This window comes from Corythoichthys intestinalis, chromosome 10 (genome assembly GCF_030265065.1).
Source record: "Corythoichthys intestinalis isolate RoL2023-P3 chromosome 10, ASM3026506v1, whole genome shotgun sequence".
Taxonomy (NCBI): Eukaryota; Metazoa; Chordata; class Actinopteri; order Syngnathiformes; family Syngnathidae; genus Corythoichthys; species Corythoichthys intestinalis.
Genome location: NC_080404.1, coordinates 11,719,103 through 11,745,684, shown reverse-complemented (window position 1 = coordinate 11,745,684; position 26,582 = coordinate 11,719,103). Strand labels below are relative to the sequence as shown.

General features: G+C 41.7%; 1 protein-coding gene across 1 annotated transcript in view; it reads left to right on the top strand.

Moving 5' to 3' along the window:
- Positions 1-26,582, top strand: part of lmbrd1 (LMBR1 domain containing 1) — a 123,322-nt gene that overhangs the window by 55,249 nt on the left and 41,491 nt on the right. Inside the window, exons 7-8 of the mRNA XM_057847558.1 lie at positions 9,803-9,876; positions 21,710-21,835. Coding sequence (XP_057703541.1) covers positions 9,803-9,876; positions 21,710-21,835 — 200 coding nt within the window. The remainder of the gene's footprint in view (positions 1-9,802; positions 9,877-21,709; positions 21,836-26,582) is intronic.

The following is a 26,582-nucleotide window of genomic DNA, read 5'->3' as shown; positions in this document are numbered from 1 at the left end:
TCTCCACTGCGCCGAAAAAATGTGGACAATAAGATTATGAAAGAAAGAAAGAAAAATAAAGTTGAGGAATTTTACTAGATGGGCCTTTGCCTTTCAAAGTCCCATCTAATAAAAAATCTCTTTTCACATACAAAATAATAATTCAATGGTGACGGTACCAATGAGGTGTCCCTTACTTTTTCAGGGAGTTGCAATCCTACTTTTAAATCTCGTGAGAAATCACGAGAGTATTGTAATTAGTTGGAAAGACACATTAACATTATGTTGCATCAACAGTATCTAATCAAGCTCCTCATTCACTGTTCATGTTTATGTAGAGACTGCATGATTCAATCATGCTCACCTTGGAAACATGATGGTTTCTTGCTGAAAATGCACACTGTCTTTTAGTAAACTTTACAACCTGCCTGATTCATTTTTTTGAGTGTAGGAGGCCTGTGGATCTTTGCCATATGCAGATCAAGGAGGAAGATGAACCATCTGCCTCTTTTTCACAATAGAGAACCCCCATGCTTGCTTCCTAACCTTCCTCCCCAGGCGGGGGGTGGGGGGGGTGGGGGGTGTTGTCTTGGTGGAAATTTGCAGATTATCTCTGTTATAATTCCCCTTTGTCTCTGCTCCCTCCAGATGGGAAGTTAATTGTGTTAAGGACAGCAATATTTGGCACCTCTGACTTCTTTAATATGGATTGTCACTCAGGCCACTGGATCTCCATCCATCCATTATCTATACTGTTCACCCTCCCTGAGGCCCGTGAGGTGCTGGAGCCTATCCCAGCTTACTATATGGGCAGGAGCCACGTAATTTCAATAACCTTAATATTACACTTATGACAATTTATTAATTACATTCACATGTTACAGCGACCTTTAACTTCCCCATTCATATTTGTAACTGCTCTGTCTTTGTATCATTCAAATTACTCCTCAAAAGGTAAATAGATAGCCGTTATTGTCCCATAGGGAAATTCATTTTCAAATCAGTCTGCTTTTAATAGAGAAGAATTGAATAGAAAGCCTTTATTGTCATTATACAAAGTACAACGACATTTAAAGCTTTTCCGCAACGTGCATCACATAAATAAGTACAATAAGGCTTATATAAAAACACACATTACAGGGTACACAGATTAGGAGTAAAGTGAATAAGTGACTAGCAGCAAGTGGTGAGGTACACTTTACATTTGCATTACTTATTTATTACTTATTTACAGTACTCTGACTATGGGCGGATGGCTGACTTGGTATAGTGCAAATGTTGGCGTGCATCGATATTGATGTAAATATTGCATATGCAGTACGCTCATTGAGACCAAGGCTCCAGTCTAACATTTTTCACTAGGAGCATAGTAGCCCCTGACTTAAAATTTTAGGGGCGTAAGCAGAAGATTTAGGGGTGCACACTGTAAATCGACATGCAAAGTTTTTAAATTTATTCTGTATTAGTTTTGACATCAACCAATAGGGTTTCTCGAGCATTCCACACGGGGGCGACGCGAGACGCCAGCCTCCATTTAAAGCAGGTCAGCGGACGATCACCACCGCCGCCGGCCCGAATCCGCCATGGCGAGTGGGCGGGCAGTGGGATTCGGAGGCAATTGAGAACCAGAGATGAGAAGTCTGGACACAGTTGAGAACCAGAGATGAGTGCGGACGCCAGCAGTCACATCACGCGCCTGTGTGTTGGCTTTCAGCTCAAAGTTGATGACTTTCGCATTTCGCTCATTGCCTCCCGTGTGTCGAGCCCCTTAGTTGGACTTATTCCTCCCGTCGGCCTCCTTTGAAACAGTGCCGGCGGGTTTCTTCAAAAGAAAATAGTCACTTATTTTCCTTTTTGTCATTGTTCGCAAGTGCTGTCAAGTTTTCCCGCTATCCCAATTATAACCCACGTCACAGATCGCCCGGCTCCACCTTCTTTTTCTTCTGTTGTGTTTTCCATTGGTAAACCAGCTCGGTACATTACCACAAACTAGTGAATTTAGCCGTGAAGAACAAGGGCATAGGTTTGGTCTCAACATTGGTAGGGACGATATAACAGCATAACCTGCATGTACACTTTTTGCTGGGGACGGGGCATTAATAAGACCAAACAGATTGGTTGAACAGGGGACAGGGCTACCATTTCTCACGAATATGAACCTAATTAATTGATAGGCTAAGTGATCAATGCAAATTAAATCTGTATGGACTTATAATAACTTTCATGTGTACTAGTTCAAGTGATAAACCGTTCATTTTCATCCTTTGTTTTCAAAAACTACTCAAGAAACATTTTTAAAACAGAATAAATGTTTAGATTTTATTAGCAAATTTAAATTGCAATGTTTGAACATAATTTAATGTAATAGTATATTTACAGGCACTTTACAAGAAGAAAAGCATCAGCATGTTTTTTTATTATAACTGTCAACACTTTCCTGGGGAACACAGAGTGCGTCCTGGGACCTCTCTCTCTCGAAGCAGCTTCTTGCTCACGTTTCCGGCAGAGTTCAATACATTTCTTACACTTTAATTAACGTTAACATGAGGACACCTCTCTAAGCAGCTTCCTACTCAAGTTTTGCAGGTTAGCAAGTTCACACAGTTAATGTAATGCTAACTCTGATGCAGGTCGGACTTTCAGCAGCAAAACGAGTGATGTGTTTCCCACCACCACAACATTGACGTCTTTTTACATTACTTACAGTGGCTGCAGCTAGCCTGAACAAAACTTCTAATATCCCACCTCTTTGAAGGGGGCGGAAGAGGCGGCATATTGTCAACATGTTGTATTTCTGTGCCGGGGCTAGCTGCGTGTGAGATGGGGGGGGGGGGGGGGGGGGGGGTCAAGGCACCAGCCAATCAAACGTGCGGGAAAAAATGGACCGACACATTCAGCAAGTGAAAGGGGGTTAATGTAAGTCTGGCCATAATGAAAATAAATCACTTAATAATGGTAGGGTTACTTCTTTACTTACAACATATGGGAAGACAATCTAAATGACATATATAACTGAACTCATTATGTAAAACAAATAAGGTTGCTTAAAAGTTGATGGGGACAATGGAAGCATCCTGAAAAGTTTGTTGTGTTATGTCCCTACCATCTCTATACAAACCTACGACCTTGGTGAAGAAGTTTGTCAACAACCACAAGACAACCCCGCAATGTTACAGGTCACGCTTGTGTGAGTAGATGAAAAAATACTCCTACTGACTCAAAATTTAGTCAAAAAATGTGACCGTTTGGTCACAGTCTGGAGCCCTGGAGACCGAGTCCGAGAGCATATTACTTAGTGAGATGCATTTGACATTGTTGTGGCATTAGCAGTGCAATGCCAGTGATACTGTCAGTGGTGTACAACATGTCAGTGCAGCATTTTAGTGCAAACTTGAGTTGAGTATGATGACAGTTCAGAGAAAGAAACTGTCTCAAGTCTGTTTGTTTTGGCTGGTATGTCCCTGTAGCGCCTACCATAGGGTAACAGGTGGAAGCAGAAGAAGTGGAAGCTGGGTTGTGTAGTCTGATATGATGCTCCTTGCCCTTCCTTAGGCGCCAAATGTATCGATACTTTTATTTTTCTTGCTAATGTTTCTCCGTCTTGTTCTGTTATGATTTTTTTTTTCTTATACATGATTTTAGCTTCTAATTTTATGTTTCCTTTATTTTATTATTATCAGTGTATTTTCACCCTTCATGTAAAGTTTCATGAAATATGCTCTAAAAATATAATGTACTATTAAATATTTAGAATATATATTTATTAATATTATATATTTATTCATCTACTGAACCGCTTATCCTTACAAGGGTTGCGGGGGTGCTTAAGCCTATCCCAGCTAACAACGGGCAGGAGGCAGGGTACACCCTGAACTGGTTGCCAGCCAGTTGCAGGTCACATTGAGACACAACCATTCACGCACACCTATGGACACTTTGGAGTGTGGGAGAAAATCCATCCACGCACGGGGAGAACATGCAAACTTCACACAGGGAGGCCAAAAATCTCAGAACTGTGTGGTGGATGTGTTAACCACTTTTCCACCTTGCCTTTGCATCATATATATTTTCTTAAATGAACTTCGGGTGATTAATACATCAGACATACTGCATTCTAGTTGCCTTAGGCACTAATGTTAATAAATGTTCACATTATGGTTACAGGATGAGAAGGCCAATCCCTGCAAGTGGATTTATATATAGTATACACAGTATTTTTACCGGGGCCCCCCTCTGGAGCCAGGCCTGGAGGTGGGGCTCGAAGGAAAGCGTCTGGTGGCCGGGCCTGTCCCCATGGAAAAGGCAACGTGGGTTCCCCTTCCCATGGGCCCACCACCTGTGGGAGGGGCCAAAGGGGTCGGGTGCGTAGGGAGTTGGGCGGCAGCCAAAGGCGGGGGGCCTTGGCGGTCCGACCCCCAGCTGCAGAACCTAACTCTTGGGACATGGAATGTCACCTCTCTGGCAGGGAAAGAGCCTGAGCTGGTGTGTGAGGCAGAGAAGTTCCCGCTAGATATAGTCGGACTCTCCTCCACACACAGCTTGGGTTCTGGTACCAATCCTCTCGAGAGGGGTTGGACTCTCTTCCACTCTGGAGTTGCCCATGGTGAGAGGCGCCGGGCAGGTGTGGGCATGCTTATTGCCCCCCGGCTTGGCGCCTGTACGTTGGGGTTTAGCCCGGTAGACGAGAGGGTAGCCTCCCTCCGCCTTCGGGTGGGGGGGACGGGTTCTAACTGTTGTTTGCACTTATGCACCGAATAGCAGTTCAGAATACCCACCCTTTTTGGAGTCCTTGGAGGGTGTGCTAGAGAGTGCCCCCTCTGGGGACTCCCTCGTTCTCCTGGGGGACTTCAACGCTCACGTGGGCAACGACAGTGAGACCTGGAGGGGCGTGATTGGGAGGAACGGCCCCCCCGATCAGAACCCGAGTGGTGTTCTGTTATTGGACTTCTGTGCTCGTCACGGTTTGTCTATAACGAACACCATGTTCAAACATAGGGGTGTCCATATGTGCACTTGGCACCAGGACTCCCTAGGCCGCAGTTCGATGATTGACTTCGTAATCATGTCATCGGACTTGAGGCCGCATGTTTTGGACACTCGGGTGAAGAGAGGGGCGGAGCTGTCAACTGATCACCACCTGGTGGTGTGTTGGCTCCGATGGCGGGGGAAGATGCTGGCCAGACCTGGCAGGCCCAAACGTATTGTGAGGGTCTGGGAACGTCTGGCGGAATCCCCTGTCAGAAAGAGTTTCAACACCCACCTCCGGCAGAACTTCTCCCTTGTCCCGGGGGAGGTGGGGGACATTGAGTCCGAGTGGGCCATGTTCCGCACCTCCATTGGTGAGGCGGCCGATCGGAGCTGTGGCCGTAAGGTGGTTGGTGCCTGTCGTGGCGGCAATCCCCGAACCCGCTGGTGGACACCAGCGGTAAGGGATGCCGTCAAGCTGAAGAAGGAGGCCTATCAGGCCTTTTTGGCCTGTGGGACTCCGGAGGCAGCTGACAGGTACCGGCTGGCCAAGCGGACTGCGGCTTCGGCGGTCGCCGAGGCAAAAACTCGGACATGGGAGGAGTTCGGCGAGGCCATGGAAAACGACTTCCGGACGGCTTCGAGGAAATTCTGGTCCACCATCCGGCGTCTGAGGAGAGGAAAGCAGTGCACCATTAACACTGTGTATAGGGAAGATGGTGTACTGCTGACCTCGACTCGGGACGTCGTGAGTCGGTGGGGAGAATACTTCGAAGCCCTCCTCAATTCCACCGACACGCCTTCCTTTGAGGAAGCAGGGTCTGGGGACTCTGAGGTGGGCCCTTCGATCTCTGGGGTTGAAGTCACCGAGGCGGTTGGTAAGCTCCTCGGTGGCAAGGCCCCGGGGGTAGATGAGATCCGCCCGGAGTTCCTAAAGGCTCTGGATGTTGTAGGGCTGTCATGGCTGACACGCCTCTACAACATCGCGTGGACATCGGGGACAGTGCCTCTGGATTGGCAGACCGGGGTGGTGGTCCCTCTTTTCAAAAAGGGGGACCGGAGGGTGTGTTCCAATTATAGAGGGATCACACTCCTCAGCCTCCCCGGTAAAGTCTATTCAGGGGTGCTGGAGAGGAGGGTCCGTCGGGAAGTCGAATCTCGGATTCAGGAGGAGCAGTGTGGTTTTCGTCCCGGCCGTGGAACAGTGGACCAGCTCTACACCCTCGGCAGGGTCCTTGAGGGTGCATGGGAGTTCGCCCAACCAGTCTACATGTGTTTTGTGGATTTGGAGAAGGCGTTCGACAGTGTGCCTAGGGGAGTCCTGTGGAGGGTGCTCCGGGAGTATGGGGTACCAAGCCCCTTGGTAAGGGCTGTTCGGTCCCTGTACGACCGGTGTCAGAGTCTGGTTCGCATTGCCGGCAGTAAGTCGAATTCGTTCCCAGTGTGGATTGGACTCCGCCAAGGCTGCCCTTTGTCACCGATTCTGTTCATAATTTTTATGGACAGAATTTCTAGGCGCAGCCGAAGCGTTGAGGGTGTCCGGTTTGGTGGCCTCAGCATTTCATCTCTGCTTTTTGCAGATGATGTGGTGCTGTTGGCTTCGTCAAGCCGTGACCTCCAACTCTCATTGGGGCGGTTCGCAGCCGAGTGTGAAGCGGTTGGGATGAAGATCAGCACCTCCAAATCCGAGACCATGGTCCTCAGCCGGAAAAGGGTGGCATGCCCTCTCCGGGTCGGGGAGGAGATCCTGCCCCAAGTGGAGGAGTTCAAGTATCTTGGGGTCTTGTTCACGAGTGAGGGTAGGAGGGAGCGGGAGATTGACAGGCGGATCGGTGCAGCGTCTGCAGTGATGCGGACTCTGCACCGGTCTGTTGTGGTGAAGAAAGAGCTGAGCCAAAAGGCGAAGCTCTCGATTTACTGGTCGATTACGTTCCTACCCTCACCTATGGTCACGAGCTGTGGGTCTTGACCGAAAGAACAAGATCACGGATACAAGCGGCCGAAATGAGTTTCCTCCGCAGGGTGTCCGGGCTCTCCCTTAGAGATAGGGTGAGAAGCTCTGTCATCCGGGAGGGGCTTGGTGTCGAGCCGCTACTCCTCCGCGTTGAGAGGAGCCAGTTGAGGTGGCTCGGGCATCTGGTTCGAATGCCTCCTGGACGCCTCCCTGGAGAGGTGTTCCGGGCATGTCCCACCGGCGGGAGGCCCCGGCCTGGGAACGCCTTGGAATCCCGCCGGGGGAGCTGGCTGAAGTGGCTGGGGAGAGAGAAGTCTGGGCTTCCCTGCTAAAGCTGCTGCCCCCGCGACCCGACCCCGGACTAAGCGGAAGATAATGGATGGATGGATGGATATACACAGTATTTGTATATATATATATATATATATATATATAATATAATATATATACACACATATATATTATTAACCTAATGGATAAATGTTCAGGAAACCATGAATGTGTGAATATTTTAGGTGATTGACACTTACATGAGGGGCAAAGTTACAGCAGTTTTAGTCACAATATAAACTTTGACATACTGTTTATTGGTAAAGTTATAGCAGTATTATAATCAACTATTTTTTCTCCTTGTCCTTTGCATTGCACTCCAAAAAAAATGTTATAAATTGCACACATTATCCACACACTGAAAATTAAGTAACCTCATCCTTCAACATAGAAAAAAGCAAATCAGAGAGTCGACTGTCAATAGGCACTGTGTGTTGTGAAGTTGCTGCTGAGAGTATAAGGGCTATCTGCACAGCGACGACTGTGTAGCATTTTACACAGAAGCCTATGACAGGTGGGATCTTGACAGGGGAGGGAGGCTATCAGTCTGTTCATCAATCCCCCTCTTCTGACTCCAGTTTTGACAGCTGCTGTGACACCTACTGTTGCCCTTGCCTGATGGGTGGTCCCCTTTATGCTTCAATCAAAGATCATACTTCTCAACTCAATTTACTTATATTCCCAGATCAAGCTGTTATAATAAGAAGGGAAGAAAACACAGGCTGTTGCCTGTTGCTTTTCTTCACGAAAGATTTCATAGCAGCACATCATTCAAAATAATGCAGGAACAGTAAATCAACATTTAGAAAGAAAAAAAATATCACCTGTTCTTATCAGTTCCTTTCAAAATGTTACAATGAAACATCAATAACAAACACTGATGAATGATGCCAATAGCAAAGGCTTGCTTTTAAACTGTTTTCTTTTGTAGTCTGGAAAATGTAGTTACCATTCTCCACTTTCATCTCTTTGTCTCATAAGTGTGGGAGTATTTTTGAGAGATTTAACAATGTTGTGCTCTTTATGCTTTAAACATAAGATGTGGCTTATCACTGCAGTGCAACTGCTATGTACAGACACTTGAAGCAAATGTGGCCTGGGGCTTTTTGTTTTCCCTTTTTGCATTTGTGCAACTCAGCAAGACATCATCCTGTTTACTTTGTATTCCCACCCAAGTTTTAGCTATGAGAACTACTAGTCAGAATAGATTTTATTTTCATAAAAGCTTCACAATAAAACTCGCAATTCATTTTAACAGCCGCAACTCAAACATTCTGAGATAATGCCAAACATACTTTATGGTGGTAAACAAGCGCAAACCATCAATTAACATTTTTAAACTGTTAAGCGACAAATTCTAAAAGTAAACAAGTTTCTTCAATGGCTGAAGAATCAATTTCTGAACTGTGATTACTGGAATATATTTTTGCAGGTTTTAATTTGGTCAAGTTATGTTAGGAAGGGTTTATTGTTCTTCAGTGGTTCACATCTTATTTACATGACAATTGATGTCTTTGTGTCAATCGGAAACCATGAGTCAGAATGAACCAAATTCACATGTGGGGTTCCTCAAGGGTCCATTCTCGGACCACTTTTATTTAACATCTATATGCTTCCTCTAGCTCAGATCGTTGAAACAGTATCACATTTCCTATCACACCTATGCAGATGAAACACAACTCTACATTTCTATGTCCCCACATGATTATAGTATCTTAGTCTCCATGAGTAAATCCATTAATCAAATCAATGAATGCATTTTCTCCAGCTAAATGTGGGGAAGTCTCTCCCTAAATCTGCCTATGACCACCTAAAAATATCGCCAGAATTAAGGGGCTTCTGTCTAAACAGAACTTATGCATACATTCATTTTCAGTAGAGTGGACTATATTTAACGGTATGTTTACAGGTCTTACTAAAAAAAAATCGGTCAGGAAGCTTCAGCTAGTTTGGAATGTTACTGCCAGAGTCCTTACAGATACAAAGAATCTGGAACATATTACATCGGTTATGAAATTGCTACATTGGCTTCCAGTGAGTCAAAGGATAGACTAAAAAATACTACTGCCTGTCTACAAAACACTGGCCTTGGACAAAAATACATGTTTGATTTGTTTGACCCTAAGGTCATCTGGAATTGGCCTGCTGTATGTTCCAAGCATGAGCAGCAAACAGGGTGAGACAGCATTTAGCTACTATGCTCCTCATATCTGGAACAAGTTACCTGAAGGTCTGAAGTATGCTCAAACTATTAGCTCCTTTGAATCAGGGCTAAAAATGATATTGTTTACCACAGCATATTCATAACTGTCTGTATTCATTTTTATTTCCGATTTCTAATATTTTTTAATTCTCTTGATGATTTAATGTATTTTAATGTATAATTTTATTTCCTGTTTCAATTGTCTTTGTTTTTAACTTTCTTTTTGATTTAATGTGATTTTTACGAATCATTTTATCTCTCCTTGTGGATCGTCATGTGACTTTGAATTGCCTTATGTTGAATTGTACCATACAAATAAATTTGCCTTGCCTTGCCATTGTCGAATTCCTTAACAGTCGTTTTATTTGCAGATGGCCTACCTGCTCTGGCTTTCTCCATCAGCTCATTGACCCTGATTGGGATGCTGGCAGTTATCACTTACACAGTAAGTTGATAATGCAATTTTTTCCGACATTTTATTGGAGTTCTATCAGTACATTTTACATTGTTAATTTCTCAGTAACATTCCTAAAAAATTTAAGCTGTGTTTCCCTTGATGCCTGTACAGTATAATTTCATTTGGAAGAGCAAAGTCATTGCACCGCTGTAATCACAAATAGTACTGGTGGAGATATTTTCACACTTATACATTATATTATAGCTCCACGCATCATCATACGTTAGTCCGAAAACCAATCTGCCCGTTTCAGACTGAGGTTGACATGTATGGAAAATTGCCACCAAGTTATCAATTTCTTATCAACTGTAAGTTGTATTTATTCATCATTTTCCCTGTCCATACGTCTTTATTTTATGATTGCCAGTTTGACACTTTTCATCAGAAAAAAAACTATTCTGAAGACTTGGTTAATCCTGTCCATTTCTTATACTTATCATGATGAATTGTCTGTGGAGGTTGAGACACAGATCACATTTTGGGAGTAACGTGTAATAGTGCTAAGGGGGAACCAAAATACGGGAAAATTCTTGGGCATCAACTCCAGCAGTGAAAGTAAAAGTGACAGCCAACCTCAATCTATCCAATTTCAGTTGAGCCCAGAGTCCCATTTGACAAATTACACAACAATTGAATGTGGAGCTTCTAATGAATAATACACAACCTAATAAGTTGTAGAACCAATCTTCCTTTAGCATCACTAATCCATCTCAACTGGGGTTTTACCCAGTGTTCTCACAGATTTCAATGGAGTGTCTAATGAGCAAGTACGTTTCTAAGATGTGTGCTTCAAGTATGCACTGCCCCTCTCTTCCCGGTGACTTTTCAACTCACATGCTGTAAAATCCATTTTTTCTTCTTCTCCAAATCGGTTCTGTTTTATGGATACTGCATATGAAGTCTCAAATGGAAATGGTCACTTCGTCTTTCATAAGGCTAATTTTGCACGACAAGAAATGCTGTGGGGGTTCATAAGTACTTGTACCCCTGAGAAAATCAGTGCTAGTATGTAGTGCAGAAGCCTTTTTTTTTTTTTTTGCAATTACAGACATCATACGCGTTCTGTAGCTTTTCACAAGGTTTTCACATATGGAAACAGGGGTTTTGGCCCATTCCTCTAAACTATTCTTCTCTAGATCTGTCAGGTTTCGGGCCTTGCAGAAATGACTGCTTCAATGCGGCGTGGCATCAAGGCAATCAGCCTGTGGCACTGCTGAGGTGTTATGGAGGCCCAGGATGCTTCGATAGCGGCCTTAAGCTTATCCACAGTGTTGAGTCTGGTGTCTCTCAACATCCTCTTCACAATATCCCCCAGATTCACTATGGGGTTCAGGTCAGGAGAGTTGGCAGGCCAATTGAGCACAGTAATGCCATGGTCAGTAAACCATTTACCAGTGGTTTTGGAACTGTGAGCAGGTGCCAGGTCATGCTGAAAAATGAAATCTTCATCTCCATAAAGCTTTTCAGCAGATGGAAGCATGAAGTGCTCCAAAATCTCCTGATAGCTAGCTGCATTGACCCTGCCCTTGATAAAACACAGTAGTAGACCAACAATTACAGCTGACATGGCACCCCAGACCATTACTGACTGTTTACTGCTTCTCTGTAGCCCAGGTCAAGCGCTTCTGCCGCTGTTTCAGGTTCAAAAGTGGCTTGACCTGGGGAATGCAGCACCTGTAGGCCATTTCCAGCACACGCCTGTGCACGTTGCCTCTGGATGTTTCTACTCCAGACTCAGTCCACTGTTTCTGCTGGTCCCCCAAGGTCTGGAATTGGCCCTTCTCCACAATCATTCTCAGAGTCCGGTCACCTCTTCTGGTTGTGCAGCGTTTCCTTGCCACACTTGTCCACAGACTTCCCACTGAGGTGCCTGGATACAGCACTCTGGGAACAGCCTATTCGCTCAGAAATGTCTTTCTGTGTCTTAGTCTCTTGCTTGAGGGTGTCAATGATGGCCTTCTGGACAGCAGTCAGGTTGGCAGTCTTGCCCATGATTGCGGTTTTGAGTAATGAACCAGGTTGGGAGTTTTTAAAAGCCTCAGGAATCTTTCGCATGGGTTTTGAGTTAATTCGTTGATTCAGATGATGAGGTTAGTAGCTTCTTTAGAGTACCTTTTCATAATATGCTAATTTTTTGAGATAGGGCTGTTTGGTTTTTCTTGACTTTTTTTTTGGCAAAATCATCAATATTAAAACAATAAAAGGCTTGAACTACTTAGTTGTGTGTAATGTACCTAAAATATATGAAAGTCTAATGTTTATCAGTACATTACAGAAAATAATGACCTTTATCACAATATGCTAACCTTTTGAGAAGGACCAGTACAGTACAGTCGTCCTTTTCCCTTTGCCGAAAAGCAGCCCCACAGCATGAGGTTTCCACCCCCATACTTCACAGTGGGAATGGTGTTCTTGGGATTGTTATCATCCTTCTTTTTCCTCCACACGACGAGTAACGTTTGCACCAAAAAGTTCTACTTCAGTCTCATCTGACCACATGACTTTCTCTCATGACCCCTCTGCATCATTCAGATGGTCCCTGACAAACTTCAGACGGGCCTTTACATGTACTGGCTTCAACAGTGAAACCTTCTGAGCAATGAATTATTTTAACAATAGCACAGTAGTATTCTACTGACAGTAGCCTTTGAAACTGCGCACCCAGCTCTCTTCAGGTCATTTACCAGCTCCTGCCGTGTAGTTCTAGGCTGAGCCCTCACTTTTCTCATCATGAGTGATGTCCCACGAGGAGAGATTTTACATGGAGCCCCAGTCTGAGGTAGATTATAAGTCATGTTTAGCCTTTAGCATTTTTAACAATTGCTGCAATTGTCTCACCAGCCTGCTTCCCAATTGTACCATAGCCTTTTCCAGCATTGTGGAGCTCAAGAATTTATTTTCTGGGTTCTTTCGAAAGCTCTCTGGTCTTGTCCATTTTAGGAGTTGTATTATGACTGACTGTGGAGTGCACATGTGACAATATTGAGCTCAAACAGGTGGTGGCTTAATGGTTACTCATGGGGTATGTTTTACAAATACATTATTTAAAAAAATCATACAATGTAATTTCTGGATTTTCTTTTTAGATTAAAGACTGTGATTGGAAATGCATCTATAATTGAAATTTCAGACGTCTATTTTCTAAGTGGGTAAACTTGTAGAATCACAAGGGGTGCAAATACTTCTGCTCCTCACTGTAGTTACTTAGCAAAGCCTTTATACACTATGATGACCTGCAAATAGATAGCAATTTATTTTCACTAACTATACTGTAAAGGGAAAACTGGGCAGTCTTTGTTGACAAGAGAGCAGAATTGCTTTGAAACAATAATAATACTTATTATTATTCCAACACTGCTTTTTTTTCCCCAACCAACCTAGAATATGAAATATGCAGTGACTTCATTACAAAATCATTTTTAGCACATACCGTCAGGTCGACTGGCTCACCTGTCTGCTCTTAACTGATAATTTGCGGCCTACATATGCAAATGCTGACCTCAAATTGAGATGTCGAAGACCTGTTGATCTAATAAGATGCTGTGACATTGACCTCTATTGTTAAAGTCAGTTAATGAATCAGAGCAATGTCTTGTTTTTTTATTTCCTCACAGGCATTTTAATATTTTCTCAATCTTATTTTAGCAAAAAGGTTGCTTTAGAGGACAGATTGAGTTTCTTGTCCCAGTCGTGTTTATTTTTAACATAGGACTAGGGCTGGGCGATATGGCCTTAAGTACGTATCACGATAAATTGAGCAGATTTACCTCGATAACGATAAGTGACGATAAATTCGCCCAAGCAAACTGTTATATAATTTGAAAATTTGAATCAATGCATGGAATACAAATTAAGTTTCTCATTAAATTTATTTACCAGCTTTCAATTTAACAATTGCACATGCAGTCTAAACATTAAGTATTAAAAAAAATCTTGTAAACAATAAGAATTCTTGTGTGAACATTTATAACAGCTTGTATGACTTGAAAAATATCATCACTTGAATTTCATTAAATTCATTCCGCATTGTTATACACTAGATCAGTACTTCTCAAATAGTGGGGCGCGCCCCCCTGGGGGGGCACAGAGCGATGCCAAGGGGGGCGCATGTGACCTCGGGGAACATGTTTTTTTTTTTTTTTTTTTTTTTTGCCGTACTGGAATAAAGTGTACTTGCACATCCACTCAGTACTGTAGGTGGCAGTGGCGCTCTCATTTTCAGAGTGCGCGCAGTATTTTTGAACTAAGGAGAGCACTCAGCACACACAGACAACAGATATGAAGAGCAGTGTGCCACCGCCATTTTCGAAAGCCGTTTTCCGACCGGACTCACTCACGCAGCGACCCACTGTCTTGTCCGGTTCTCACGTCGCCGCCCGAGAAGTGCCATTTTCGGCTTGGGATCGTCACGACGACCGCCCTCACCTACGGTTCTACCTCGGCCGCCGTGAATGCGCTTTTTTCGTGCCGTTTGCCTTTTAGCTTTGACTTTTAATACAGTGGGTGATGATGAAAGACCACTGTTTACTGTGTCTAAAAATAATTATAGCAGACAGCCAGATGCCAAATCAATTAAGACGCCACTTAAAGACATTAGACCCCAATCTCATTGTTAAGCCGCTTGATTTTTTCAGTGAAAACGTGCCGAATATTGCCTGCTTTGTCAGTGTTATATCAGTAAGCCAGTGAGCATTGTTAGCATGCTCATTGCAAATTAACTCCACACCATTGCAAAGGAGGTAAATACTGTGAGCAGCAAAAATAAAAACTGTCCTGTCCAAGGACACTTTTTTTTTCTTCTTTTATTCAGATTTGTTTTTTCGGTCAAATTTTTTGGCACATTGTCCTCTTGAGTGAATGTTTCTAATCAATTTTAATTTGTTATTTTTTACTGATTTTATTACATTTTATTTTTCTGTATCAAATGGTCAAAAATGTACCTTGAGTGTATTTTTTAGTTTGGATGTGAATTTTTTTTTTTTTAATTCAGGCAAATTGATGGGCGTTAAGTCTTTTCTGTTACAAACAAAACAATGTTAATAAAGTTATACTTTATAAGTTTATCTCTGTTATTTTCTCTAATAGGAAAAAAAGGATACAATGTGAGGCAGAGACGTACTTATAATAGTAATATTGTAGACAAATGATACTATTTACAGTGGCGGCAGAATTTGGGGGGGGCGCGAAACATTTACATCTTCCTTGGGGGGGCGTGACAGAAAACAATTGAGAAGCACTGCACTAGATAGTGGCATATGTTTAGATATTTAGAATAGATACAAATACGACACATCCACCCGCCCCCCCAGAAATTATACTTAATTAAAAAATAAAATGTTTCACAAACCTTTCCTTTCTTTTATTCGGCTCAATTATTTACATCTTATGATTTTGGAAATCCTTACAGTATGCAATAAATAATATTCCTGTTCCCAAGCACTGTGCTTACTGTACTGTAATTTTTACAAAAAATAAACAATACATAGTTACTCCCCGTCATCTAGGACGAGCCACTTACAAGACTAGCACTGTCGTGTATTACAAATACTGCTTTGAACACATCTTCACAGACAAAAGCAATGACACAGGCTTAAAGAGGTCAACTTTAATTGTGTAAATCACACTTAATAACGACACGATCTCCTGGTCGAAATAGACGACCTCCACTTAATTTCTATTGAAGATATGTAATGCTGAGGCAATTTGTCAACTTTACTTTTAAAAAGAAACGTGCACTGTTTATCCAGTAGATGGGGCTCTTGCAGTGTGTCAAACAGTGATTCAATTTAGGGGAATTGTCTTAAAAGTGGTTCATGGTTTCAGAAAGCCTCGGTTTTTCCATCCCTATCTGGAACCCATCAAGAGTTTACTTAATGTCGGGTGGAAGTTTGGCGAAGCTAACTTAAGCCCGACTTCATCCTGTTTACTTGTAGCGTTAGCCACTAGCGTTAGCCGCTAGCGTTAGCTGCTAGCGTTAGCCTACCGGGCTTCTGTTTGATTGGCTTCCTGAAAACCATGTGACTCCAAACGTAAGCACACTGTCTGCTTTCTTAAAGGGGAATGAACATAGCCGAACAACACAGAGTCAAAGCGGGATGAAAAGACTATATTTTCGTCTTTTATTAAATTAACGAATTTACCGACATGGTCAAAATTATGTCGGTCATCGTGAAGAATTTCGGTAACGGTAAATTTTCGGTTTACCGCCCTGCTCTACATAGGACTGCAAGATTTTAAAGTAAAAAAAGAATACCGTAATAATATTACAATCAAATACTGTATTGTAATTGACACATGCCGCAATCTCATGCAAAAGCATGGAGGCACACTGTTCAGTAAAAAATCATGTACAGACGTTTATGAGATTAAAGTACACCTTTTAAAGGGCCTGAAGTGTGGTTTTGGTGGGACCATTTGTCAGAGTAGTGCTGTATTACTGAAACAATTACACGACATTTAGGGAAATAGTTTTAAGCTCCTTGTCAAAAGCTTGCAGACTTTGCCTGCCGCTTTTCAGTAGGTGTCAGGTTAGACGCGCCAAACTTAATTACACAAGTGTCAGGGAAGAGGCTTAATTATTTTGCTGGCGATCGACTGCCATGCTCTTGCTTAATAAGTCTTTTCATTTGTTCGACTTCACAGTCCTCAAAAGAAGATTAGCGAAAAGTTTCTCTAAGATTTGTTCAGATTACAGAAACATGTTATTTGATTAGCACATGTCTCTACAGTATACAGTTACATAATCATAAAGGACAGTCTGTCAACTGTTAACCCAGATATGTCTGGGTTTAGTTAACATATTACCGTAAATATCAAAATAAGTTAATAATGTTGTATAACTAAATCCTTACTACTGGAAACATACAGTCATGTGAAAAAATTAGGATACCCCATGAAACATTCAATTCTTTATTAAGAAATGTTCACATATCAATGTCTAGTCTTGTTTTTCTTTATCTCTGGAAAACAAAGTGATTTAATTGCAGGTAAACAACAAAAAATAACATTGTTTTACTCATTAAAACAAATATATCAACAAAGATGCATATTCTAACTGAGGAAAAAATTAGGACACCCTACCACCAAATAGCTATTACCCTCTTCGGTTGAAATAACTTCAGTGAGATGCTTTTTGTAGCCAGCTACCGGTCTTCAACATCGGTCTGAAGAAAGTTTGCCCCACTCCTCAACGCAGAATGCTTTCAGCTGTGAGATGTTTGAGGGCTTTCTTGCATGTACAGCCCATTTCAAGTCACTCCACAGCATCTCAATGGGATTAAGATCTGGGCTTTGACTGGGCCATTACAGGATTCTCCATTTCTTCCTTTTCAGCCAGTCCTTGGTGGATTTACTCGTATGTTTTGGGTCATTTTCATTTTGCAGGTCCAGTTTTGCTTCAGCTTTAATTTTTTCACAGATGATCCCACATTTTCCTCAAGCACCTTTTGATACACGATAGAATTCATGGTGGAGTATATGATGGTGAGTTGACTAGGTCCTGCTGCAGCAAAGCATCCCCAAACCATGACACTTTCCCCTCCATGCTTCACAGTTGGTATGATGTTCTTTTCCTGGAATGCTGAATTGGGTTTACGCCATACATGTCCTCTGTTCTGGTGTCCAGATAATTCAATTTTAGATTCATCTGTCCAAAGAACATTATTCCAGAAATCCTGGCCTTTGTGTACATACACTCTGGCAAACTTCAGTCTGGCCTTCATGTTCTTCTTGAAACGCAAAGGTTTCCTCCTTGCAAACCACCCATGAAGGTCTCTCTTGTGAAGTCTCTTTCTGATTGTAGAGGCGTGCACTTTCACATCAACAGTAATAAGAGCCTGCTGTAGGTCCCGTGATGACATTTTAGGGTTTTTGGAGACTTTTAGAATCTTGCGGTCTGCTCTTGGGGCGAACTTGCTTGGACAGCCAGACCCGGGCATATTAGCAGTTGTTTTAAAATTTCTTCAGTCATAGACTATTTTCCGGACAGTGGAATGGCTGATTTTATATTCTTTTGAGATCTTTTGAAATCCCTTACCAGACTTATAAGCGTCTACAAGCTTCTTCCTGAAGGCGTCAGACAGCTCCTTTGATCTCACCATGCTGTTTTCTCTCACTTTAACAGTCAGGGTACACCAAACTAAATGTGAGGGTTAAATAAGGCAAGCATCCTTCAAAACACTGTGTAATGATGTTCAAATCATGTGCACCTGATGTGATACCACTGTGTGTGATTTTAAGTGGCAATGAATGTGCGGCTGTCCTAATATATTCCTCAACAGAAATTGCATTTATTTAAAATTACATTTTACAGAAAGTTATGAAAAAAAAAAAACAACAAAAAAAACGTTTTAATTGTTTAGTTCTATTACATGAATCTCTCAAGATTGTTAAAATTGATATCCATATGACCAAATATGTTAGAAAACACAAAGGCTTCCATAGGGTGTCCTTATTTTTTCACATGACTGTATTTACTAAGTGGTAAATGCTTTTGGTACATCAACAATGTTATTATTTTGTTCAGATTTATATTTGGAAATGTCTCTATATTAGGGGTGCACGATATCCATTTTTTGAAACCGATACCGATATCGATAACTTCCTGCTCCTCAAAGCCGATACCGATATCGATAACTGATAATAGATGTATAATTTTTAAAATGTATAACCTGAGTTTTTGAACACCTGGAGGTTAAAAAAAAAAAAAAACTAGTGGTGGATTCAGCATAGATTTGCCTTTGATCTCACCAGATTTGTCATAATGACATGAACAAAACAGTGCGTTTCACTTCTACACTGCTCGACAGCCAGCTAAGAATGAATACACTTCCATAAACCACAAGGCTTGGTCTTTTCTTGCTTTTATGGGAAGACACTCGTCTTAATATTGTGAAAGTACAACAGAAAAATACACATATTCAATACTCAATATACAACAAACTGCAAAATACACTTATATAACAACTATTATATGTATAGCATAGCACACTAGCTTGAGCTATTAAAGCATTGGCTGGCTTCTATAACACAACTTATGAAGTTCTGTACATATGACCCTTCACCACAGAAGTAAACATATATTGCACATCCATATGTTATAGTAAACATAAAATACATATATTTCCGAGGCGGAAACGTAACAGAAAGCATTCACGACTGTCAATGCTACCGCTAGACACAGCAATGTGTAAGTGATTGAACCAAACTACTGTAACAAAAAATAGATGCAGTGAATTATTCTGACCAGCAGGTGGGAGCACTGCCCCGCAAATGGTCAACTGATTTCCCATACTAGTGTGTAAACTGTAAAGCCAGAACAGTACATATTATCGGTCCTATTATAAATGTTATTGTAATTATCGGGATGACATCATAATTCCTATTATCGGACCGATAATTATCGGACCAATAATTATCGTGCACCAGTACTCTATATATTAGTTTAAATCAGTCTAGAGCATCCAGTTGTATTAGCTTGGTTGTCAATGTAAGGACTTGCTCCTATCTGGTTATACTACTATAAGCAGGGGTGCACATAAGTGGTCCGCATGCGCGCATGCGTACTGGACGTAGACAAACGCGCTGGCCCTCAACGTCTTCCATACGCTTTTGCGTACCGATGGCTGACCACTGTATTTGCGGCGGACACGAGAAAATCGCTTCTCAAAATGTCAAAGAGGCAGGCCCCACTGAGTACCGGTAATTACTTCCGTGTTCCCCCACCCCCGTCAAAAGACAGGCAGACGACAGAGACGTCACCGGAGCTACCGAAAAAAAGGACTTTTGCTGAAAAGTGGCTGCAGGAGGTACCATGGCTAGAAGCAAATGATGCTCGCACGGAAATGTGGTACAAAATTTGCCGTGAGAATTCCAATGTCGCTAATAAGAGCAGCGCGTTTTATGTAGTAGGGTCAAAGAATTTCAGCCATCCAAACTTTGAAAAGCACGAAAAAAACGGAGCATGTGGCACTTAAGCAAACTATCGATGTCAGACAGCACTCCACTCGCCCTGCACAGCGCCATGCACTGACAAACGTGTTTTTGCTCGCATTTCACAAAGCTAAACATGCACGTTCAATGAGCTCTTCAATGAGGAGGAGGGCATCCCACTTTTACAAAGGCTTGGAGTTAATGTGGGAGCCGCATAATGCCCTTAATTTTAATTAGTGCTTTTATGTTTATTTCTTTACTTTTCACTTCGAAGTAATGGCAATTTTGTTGTGCCAGTTGATGTTAATCGAGCATTAATTGTTAATATAATTAATTAAAGGTAATTGGTTCTAAGTAAAGCTTGTCATAATTTTATCGCATCAGGCGGGTCGGCTCTCAAGCTCAAGGAGGACCAAGTCACATCTCCAGGTCCTCCTCTGAGAACCTGGGCAAAAAAATTATGTGCACCCCTGACTATAAGCCTATAAACAAAGGAGATGCTTCTGAAGAACAGCTCTGCCTACCTAGTTCTCCCTCAACAGTCACTCTCAATGATTTCAGCCAGGTATTTACCCCTAATCCAACACCACACAATACATACACACCAACATTCTGCTCTGAGCTATTTCAGGTGATTATTAACTGTAGTGGGTTTAAAAAAAACAAACAAACAAAAAAACAACTAATGAGCACGCATGATTATATGTGAGCTACAAATGTCGACTCCAGCAGAGGGACACCTGTTTTTTTTCTCTTTTATATTTCTCGCATGTAGTTGCACACGAGGGGAGGGGAAATGTTTCTCTAGGGATCTTGGACAGGTTTTCCTTTTATGAGTGTATTTGATATTCTGGACATGCTCCGGCCTTAAGAGCTCCATGATTCATTGCAGGAGGCGACATTCGCCCGTAGCACAGATCCACAGTCGAGACTAATAATAGGCTAGCCTTTCTTAGGATCCCATGCGACACTGGGATGCTTCATAACATGCAGAAACTATTAAAAGTTGTTTTAAAAATACAGCCTGACTTTTGGAAAGTAAAGGAACGAGGGCAGCATGTTTGTCAGGGCTGAACGATTCGTAGCATAGACCATGTCTTTTGTTTTATTATGAGCCTATAAATGACTCCCTGTGCTTGGTTTGTAAAAGCGAGACATGACAGGGTGAGTAAGAGCGCATTGACTTGCCTCTGTTATATTCATTTGTATTGATCGCTGTGTTGTCAGGCTTTAGAGGTGCCCCTCATTTTGAATTAAAGTTCAAACATCCCTTCAGGAGATTAATCCCAAATGTCAAAGATTTAAAAGCACTATTTGAATTTGGTGCAAATGGTCTCTTTAGTATTTTGACAATTTTTCTTATTTTTCTGTTTGTTTCTGCGTGCAAATCTGTGTTGCTTGTTGCATCATTCATTAAATAAGCTGAAAAAATGCTTTTAATGTCATTCATCATTTACGATACCTTAATGCCCTTCTCTGTAACCTAGATTCCCTCCAAAACTCTTAAAAATGTACCACATTATGTATTTGGAGGCTATAGTGCTGTCACATGGGGGCACTGTTAAGCTGTACATTACAGCATGGTGTTTTTATCCAGCGCTATCCTCACAAAATGGTTGCAGCACATTCACCAGTAATTCAGACATACGATACATTCTCCCATTTTAATCTTCCTCATCCAAAAATGACAAAGCTCAGGCGGCCAGAGGGTGCTCAAATGATAATACTTTACTCCTGGAATACATGTTTACTGACATTCATCTAATGTTGCAACTTACCCACCGGTTTGTGGCTGTGGTGGCATGTGTAGGTGGAAACAAGCGCCCTATGCAACAACCCCGCATTATAATAATAATATGTGATTAAGATGGTAGCCTTTCTTCTTTTTCAGGCATACGGTATGTCCGTGCTACCTTTGAATCTGATAAAAGGCACACGGAGTGTGGCATATGAACGGCTGGAAAACACAGAGGACATTGATGATGTCGAGCATCAGATCGAGAAACTGAAATCCAAGGTGTGACACACACATCACTAATTATGGTCAACGCATTAATTTTATTATACACATTTTATTTGAGGCTATAAGAGTTTTTCATTCACAAATACACAGGTCCATAAATATTGGGATAACAAAACAATATTTAGAGTAAATGCAAACAGGCCTTCTTTGTCTTGCTGTCAAGTTTTCTAAAGTTGGCAGATTTCTTGATACCAATTGTTCCTGCTCCTACTTGAATCACTTTTATATGCAGAATTGACTATGTAAATTTTTCCCATGTTTTTGTGAAATGCTTGAATGCTCTTGTTTTGTTTTGGTTATATCATGTACATTTGGTCAGTAACCCTGTCGCCATATGCAATAAGTCAATTCATCGCACGGTAAATAAAAATGAGGCCGGTAATTTTTCCAGCTACGATTATGGCGGTGTGCGTGCGTGCATGCTTACGTTTGTACGCACGAGTTTGCGTGTGCTGTGTGTAAGGGTGTAATGGTACATGTATTTGTATTGAACCGTTTCGGTATTTGGTACTCGGTTCGGTACAGGGACGTACCGAATGAGTTTCTGACAGAATGTAAAGTGCTGTCAAATTTAGCGCGTCAACGGGCGATTATTAATTTTTTAAAATAATCATGTTAAAATATTTGACACATTTAACACAAGCGCGGAATGCCCGCTCATGCATCCCATAATCCCACTGTTACGTCCCACGGATGGCTGCTAAGGTTGTAACATAAAACGAGCCACGCACACAAGTTGCAAGTGGACACAAATGTATTCACACAAGTCGAACTCGCAATGAACAAAATATACAAAATGCAGAAGAAGCTGGCTTCAGCGTAAGCCCAGGCCAAAACAACAAACAAAATGAAACTACACTTGAACCCCACCCGCTAAGTAAACCCTGATCGTAAAAAAGAAAAAACAATACAGCCACTACCCTGGCTTCTCCACGAAACAAAACGGGTTGAACGAAAACGGCAGTTTACCTCTACTGCTGCGGTGCTCTTATTTACAGTGGTGAAAAAAAACGGTCCAATAACGAATAACCACAAAATACCTCACCGAAAAAGCGGGAGTGTAACAAAATAGCGATCAAATGCACAGGTGAATGTATGGCGAGCAAACAGCTGGCGAGGAGGTACGCGGCACGTATGCTGTCAAATGCGAAGTTGCGAACTCTGAGGAATGTTGACTGTAAAATGACGAGCGGTCAAATGACTTTTGTTAACGCTGCCTTTACTTGGTTAACAAGACTCAGGCACAATACAACACACACGCGGGTATGCAAGCTCAAACAACGGCCTAATAGTATTACCCAGAGCTGTATTACCGTGTATCGGATTAGCTGCCGTAAAGCAAGTGTCGTTATTGCCGCAAATGTAAACAAAGCGCTGCATAATGGATACATGTCAGACAGCGGCTAGTTCGGGTGGCCCGTCAGCGGCGGTGACGTCGTCTGCCCGTCCGGCGTCAATCAGAGTACGCCACGTTGGGAGGGGAGGCAGCCAGCTGGCGGACGCGGCGATCAGATGACTGACAGTCTCAAAAAAGATAACAATTAAACGGCCAGGGCCGTCGCACCACTCAGAAGTGCAGTGAGCAGCGTGGGTAACGGTTATATGTTAACATGGAAGATGGTTGGCCCTCTGGGTGGGGAATTCAATTTAAAAAAGAATATAGATGAAACAACTCTTCACTTCAGTGTTGCAACTGTTCAATTTTGCACATCAAATATTTATTTTGAAGAAAAAGTCTAATGTCTTGATAGAAAAGAAAAGTCTTTTATTTTGTTTTTCAAAATATCTACATTTCAGAATATTGTATTTTCTATTTTTTAACAGAATTCTAGCTTTGTGTAGGCCAGTGCTTCTCAATTATTTTCTGTTACGCCCCCCCAAGAAAGACGTAAATGTTTCGCGCCCCCCCCAAACTCTCTGCCGCCACTGTAAATAGTATAATTTGTCTATAAAATTACTATTATAAATACACATCTGCCTAACATTGTGTCCTTTTTTTCTAATAAAGAAAAAAAGTAACATAGATCAACTTATAATAAAGTATAACTTTATTAACATTGTTTTGTTTGTAACAGAGAAGACTTGACGCTCATCAATTTGCCTGAATTAAATTTAAAAAAAAAAAAAGTCACATCCAAACTGTAAAGAATACACTCAAGGTACATTTTTGACCATTTGATACAGAAAAATAAACTGTAATAAAATCAATAAATAATAACAAATTAAAATTGATTAGAAACATTCACTCATGAGGACATTATGCCAAAAAAATTTGACCGAAAAAACAAAACTGAATAAAAGAAAAAAAAGAGTGTCCTTGGACAGAAAGACAGTTTTTATTTTTGCTGCTCACAGTATTTACTTCCTTGTGGTGTGGAGTGATTTTGCAATGAGCATGCTAACAATATTCACTGGTTTACTGATATAACACTGACAAAGCAGGACGATTGTTAGCAATATTCGGCACGTTTTCACTGAAAAACAATCGAGCGGCTTATCAATGAGATTGGGGTCTAATGTCTTTAAGTGGCGTCTTAATTGATTTGGCTTCTGGCTGTCCGCTATAATTATTTTTAGACACAGTAAACAGTGGTCTTTCCTCATTACCCACTGTATTAAAAGTCAAAGCTAAAAGGCAAACGGCACCAGAAAAGCGCATTCTCGGCGGCCGAGGTAGAACCGTAGGTGAGGGCGGTCGTCGTGACGATCCCAAGCCGAAAATGGCACTTCTCGGGTGGCAACGTGAGAACCGGACAATAAAGTGGGTCGCTGCGTGAGTGAGTCCGGTCGGAAAACGGCTTTCGAGAAGCGGCGGCACACTGCTCTTCATATCTGTTTTCTGTGTGTGCTGAGTGCTCTTCCTTAGTTCAAAAATACTGCGCGCACTCTGAAAATGAGAGCGCCACTGCCACCCACTGAGTGGATGTGCAAGTACACTTTATTCCAGTACGGCAAAAAAAAAAAAAAAAAGCATGTTCCCCGAGGTCACATGCGCCCCCCCTGGCATCGCTCTGCGCCCCCCCCAGGGGGGCGCGCCCAGCTATTTGAGAAGTACTGGTGTAGGCTAATGTTCCTATTGTTGAAAGCACAAAAGTGTGTAATAAACAACTAGCACATTTATATTTTGCATTTTGTTTTCTTACTGTACCGAAAATGAACCGAACCGTGACCTCAAAACCGAGGTACGTACCGAACCGAGATTTTTGTGTACCGTTACACCCCTAGCTGTGTGCACTCGGGACATCTACGTGTTGATTACATATGAGACTCCAGTTACTTTCACAGATGTTTATTGGTCATTAACACACTGTAGAATTAAAATTCAGACACATAAAATCAGGAAACACATCAATATTAAACATTGTAAAACATTAGCAGTATTACATTGAGGCTAATGGAAAAAAGACAATATACTAAACACTTCGGCCTACTACAAAACATTGGCAGTCATCTCCAAAATGCAAACTTGCGGGTAGGAGTTGACACAAACAGGAAAACTCGCTGCTTTACAGCATTTGCAAATGATGGGGAAAAAAATATATACTGACACCACATGATTAATGAAAATTAAAGATAAGTGCACTTTTTTTTTTAAACTGAGTGTAAAGTTAACGGCTAGCAGCTTGGCAAACGTACTTCTGTGAGCAGCTTAGCAAATGACTTCGGTGAACATTTAAAAAAAGCACATCATGTTCTACATGTAAATAAGGATTTCTGGAGTTAATCTCACATACAGTGGGGCAAATAAGTATTTAGTCAACCACTAATTGGGCAAGTTCTCCCACTAGGTACCCCCGTGTGGTTCTGGGTTTTTTGCTCACCGTTCTTGTTATCATTTTGACGCCATCTTGCATGGAGCCCCAAATCAAGGGAGATTATCAGTGGTCTTGTGTCTTCCATTATCTAATAATTGCTCCCACGGTTGATTTCTTTACACCAAGCTTTTTACCTATTGCAGATTCAGTCTTCCCAGCCTGGTGCAGGTCTACAATTTTGTCTCTGGTGTCCTTCGACAGCTCTTTGGTCTTGGCCATAGTGGAGTTTGGAGTGTGACTGACTGAGTTGTGGACAGGTGTTTTTTATACCGATAGTGAGTTAAAACAGGTGCCATTAATACAGGTAACGAGTGGAGCCTCGTTAGACCTCGTTAGAAGAAGTTAGCCCTCTTTGACAGCCAGAAATCTTGCTTGTTTGTGGGTGATTTATTTTCCACTCTAATTTGGAAATAAATTATTTAAAAATCAAACAATGTGATTTTCTGTTTTTTTTTTCCACATTGTCTTTCATGGTTTAGGTTTACCCATGTTGACAATTACAGGCCTCTCTAATCCAATCAAGTAGGAGAACTTGCTCAATTGGTGGTTGACTAAATACTTATTTGCCCCACTGTACTTCACATTCTACACTAAGAAAAACTTTAAAATAACACCAAGATGACAGTCATTTTGGATCAAATAAACTCTTTTAATGGGCTTTAATTGGCAGAGAACAAAAATAGCGTCAGGTTTCTTGCCAATTTCATATTCTGCACTTAATTAGTTTTCAAATGACTCGTTATGCATTGTTTTTTTTTAATTTAATATAGTTTGTTATTTTTATAAATAACAATTTATTGCATTTGAATTGGTGATTTATCAGGATGTATTGTCACTACATTAGTGGTGGAATTGGTTAAAAACAATTGACAATAAAATCGCGAATCGGCAATAATTTATGAGACAGATATATAGCCTACTAAAAT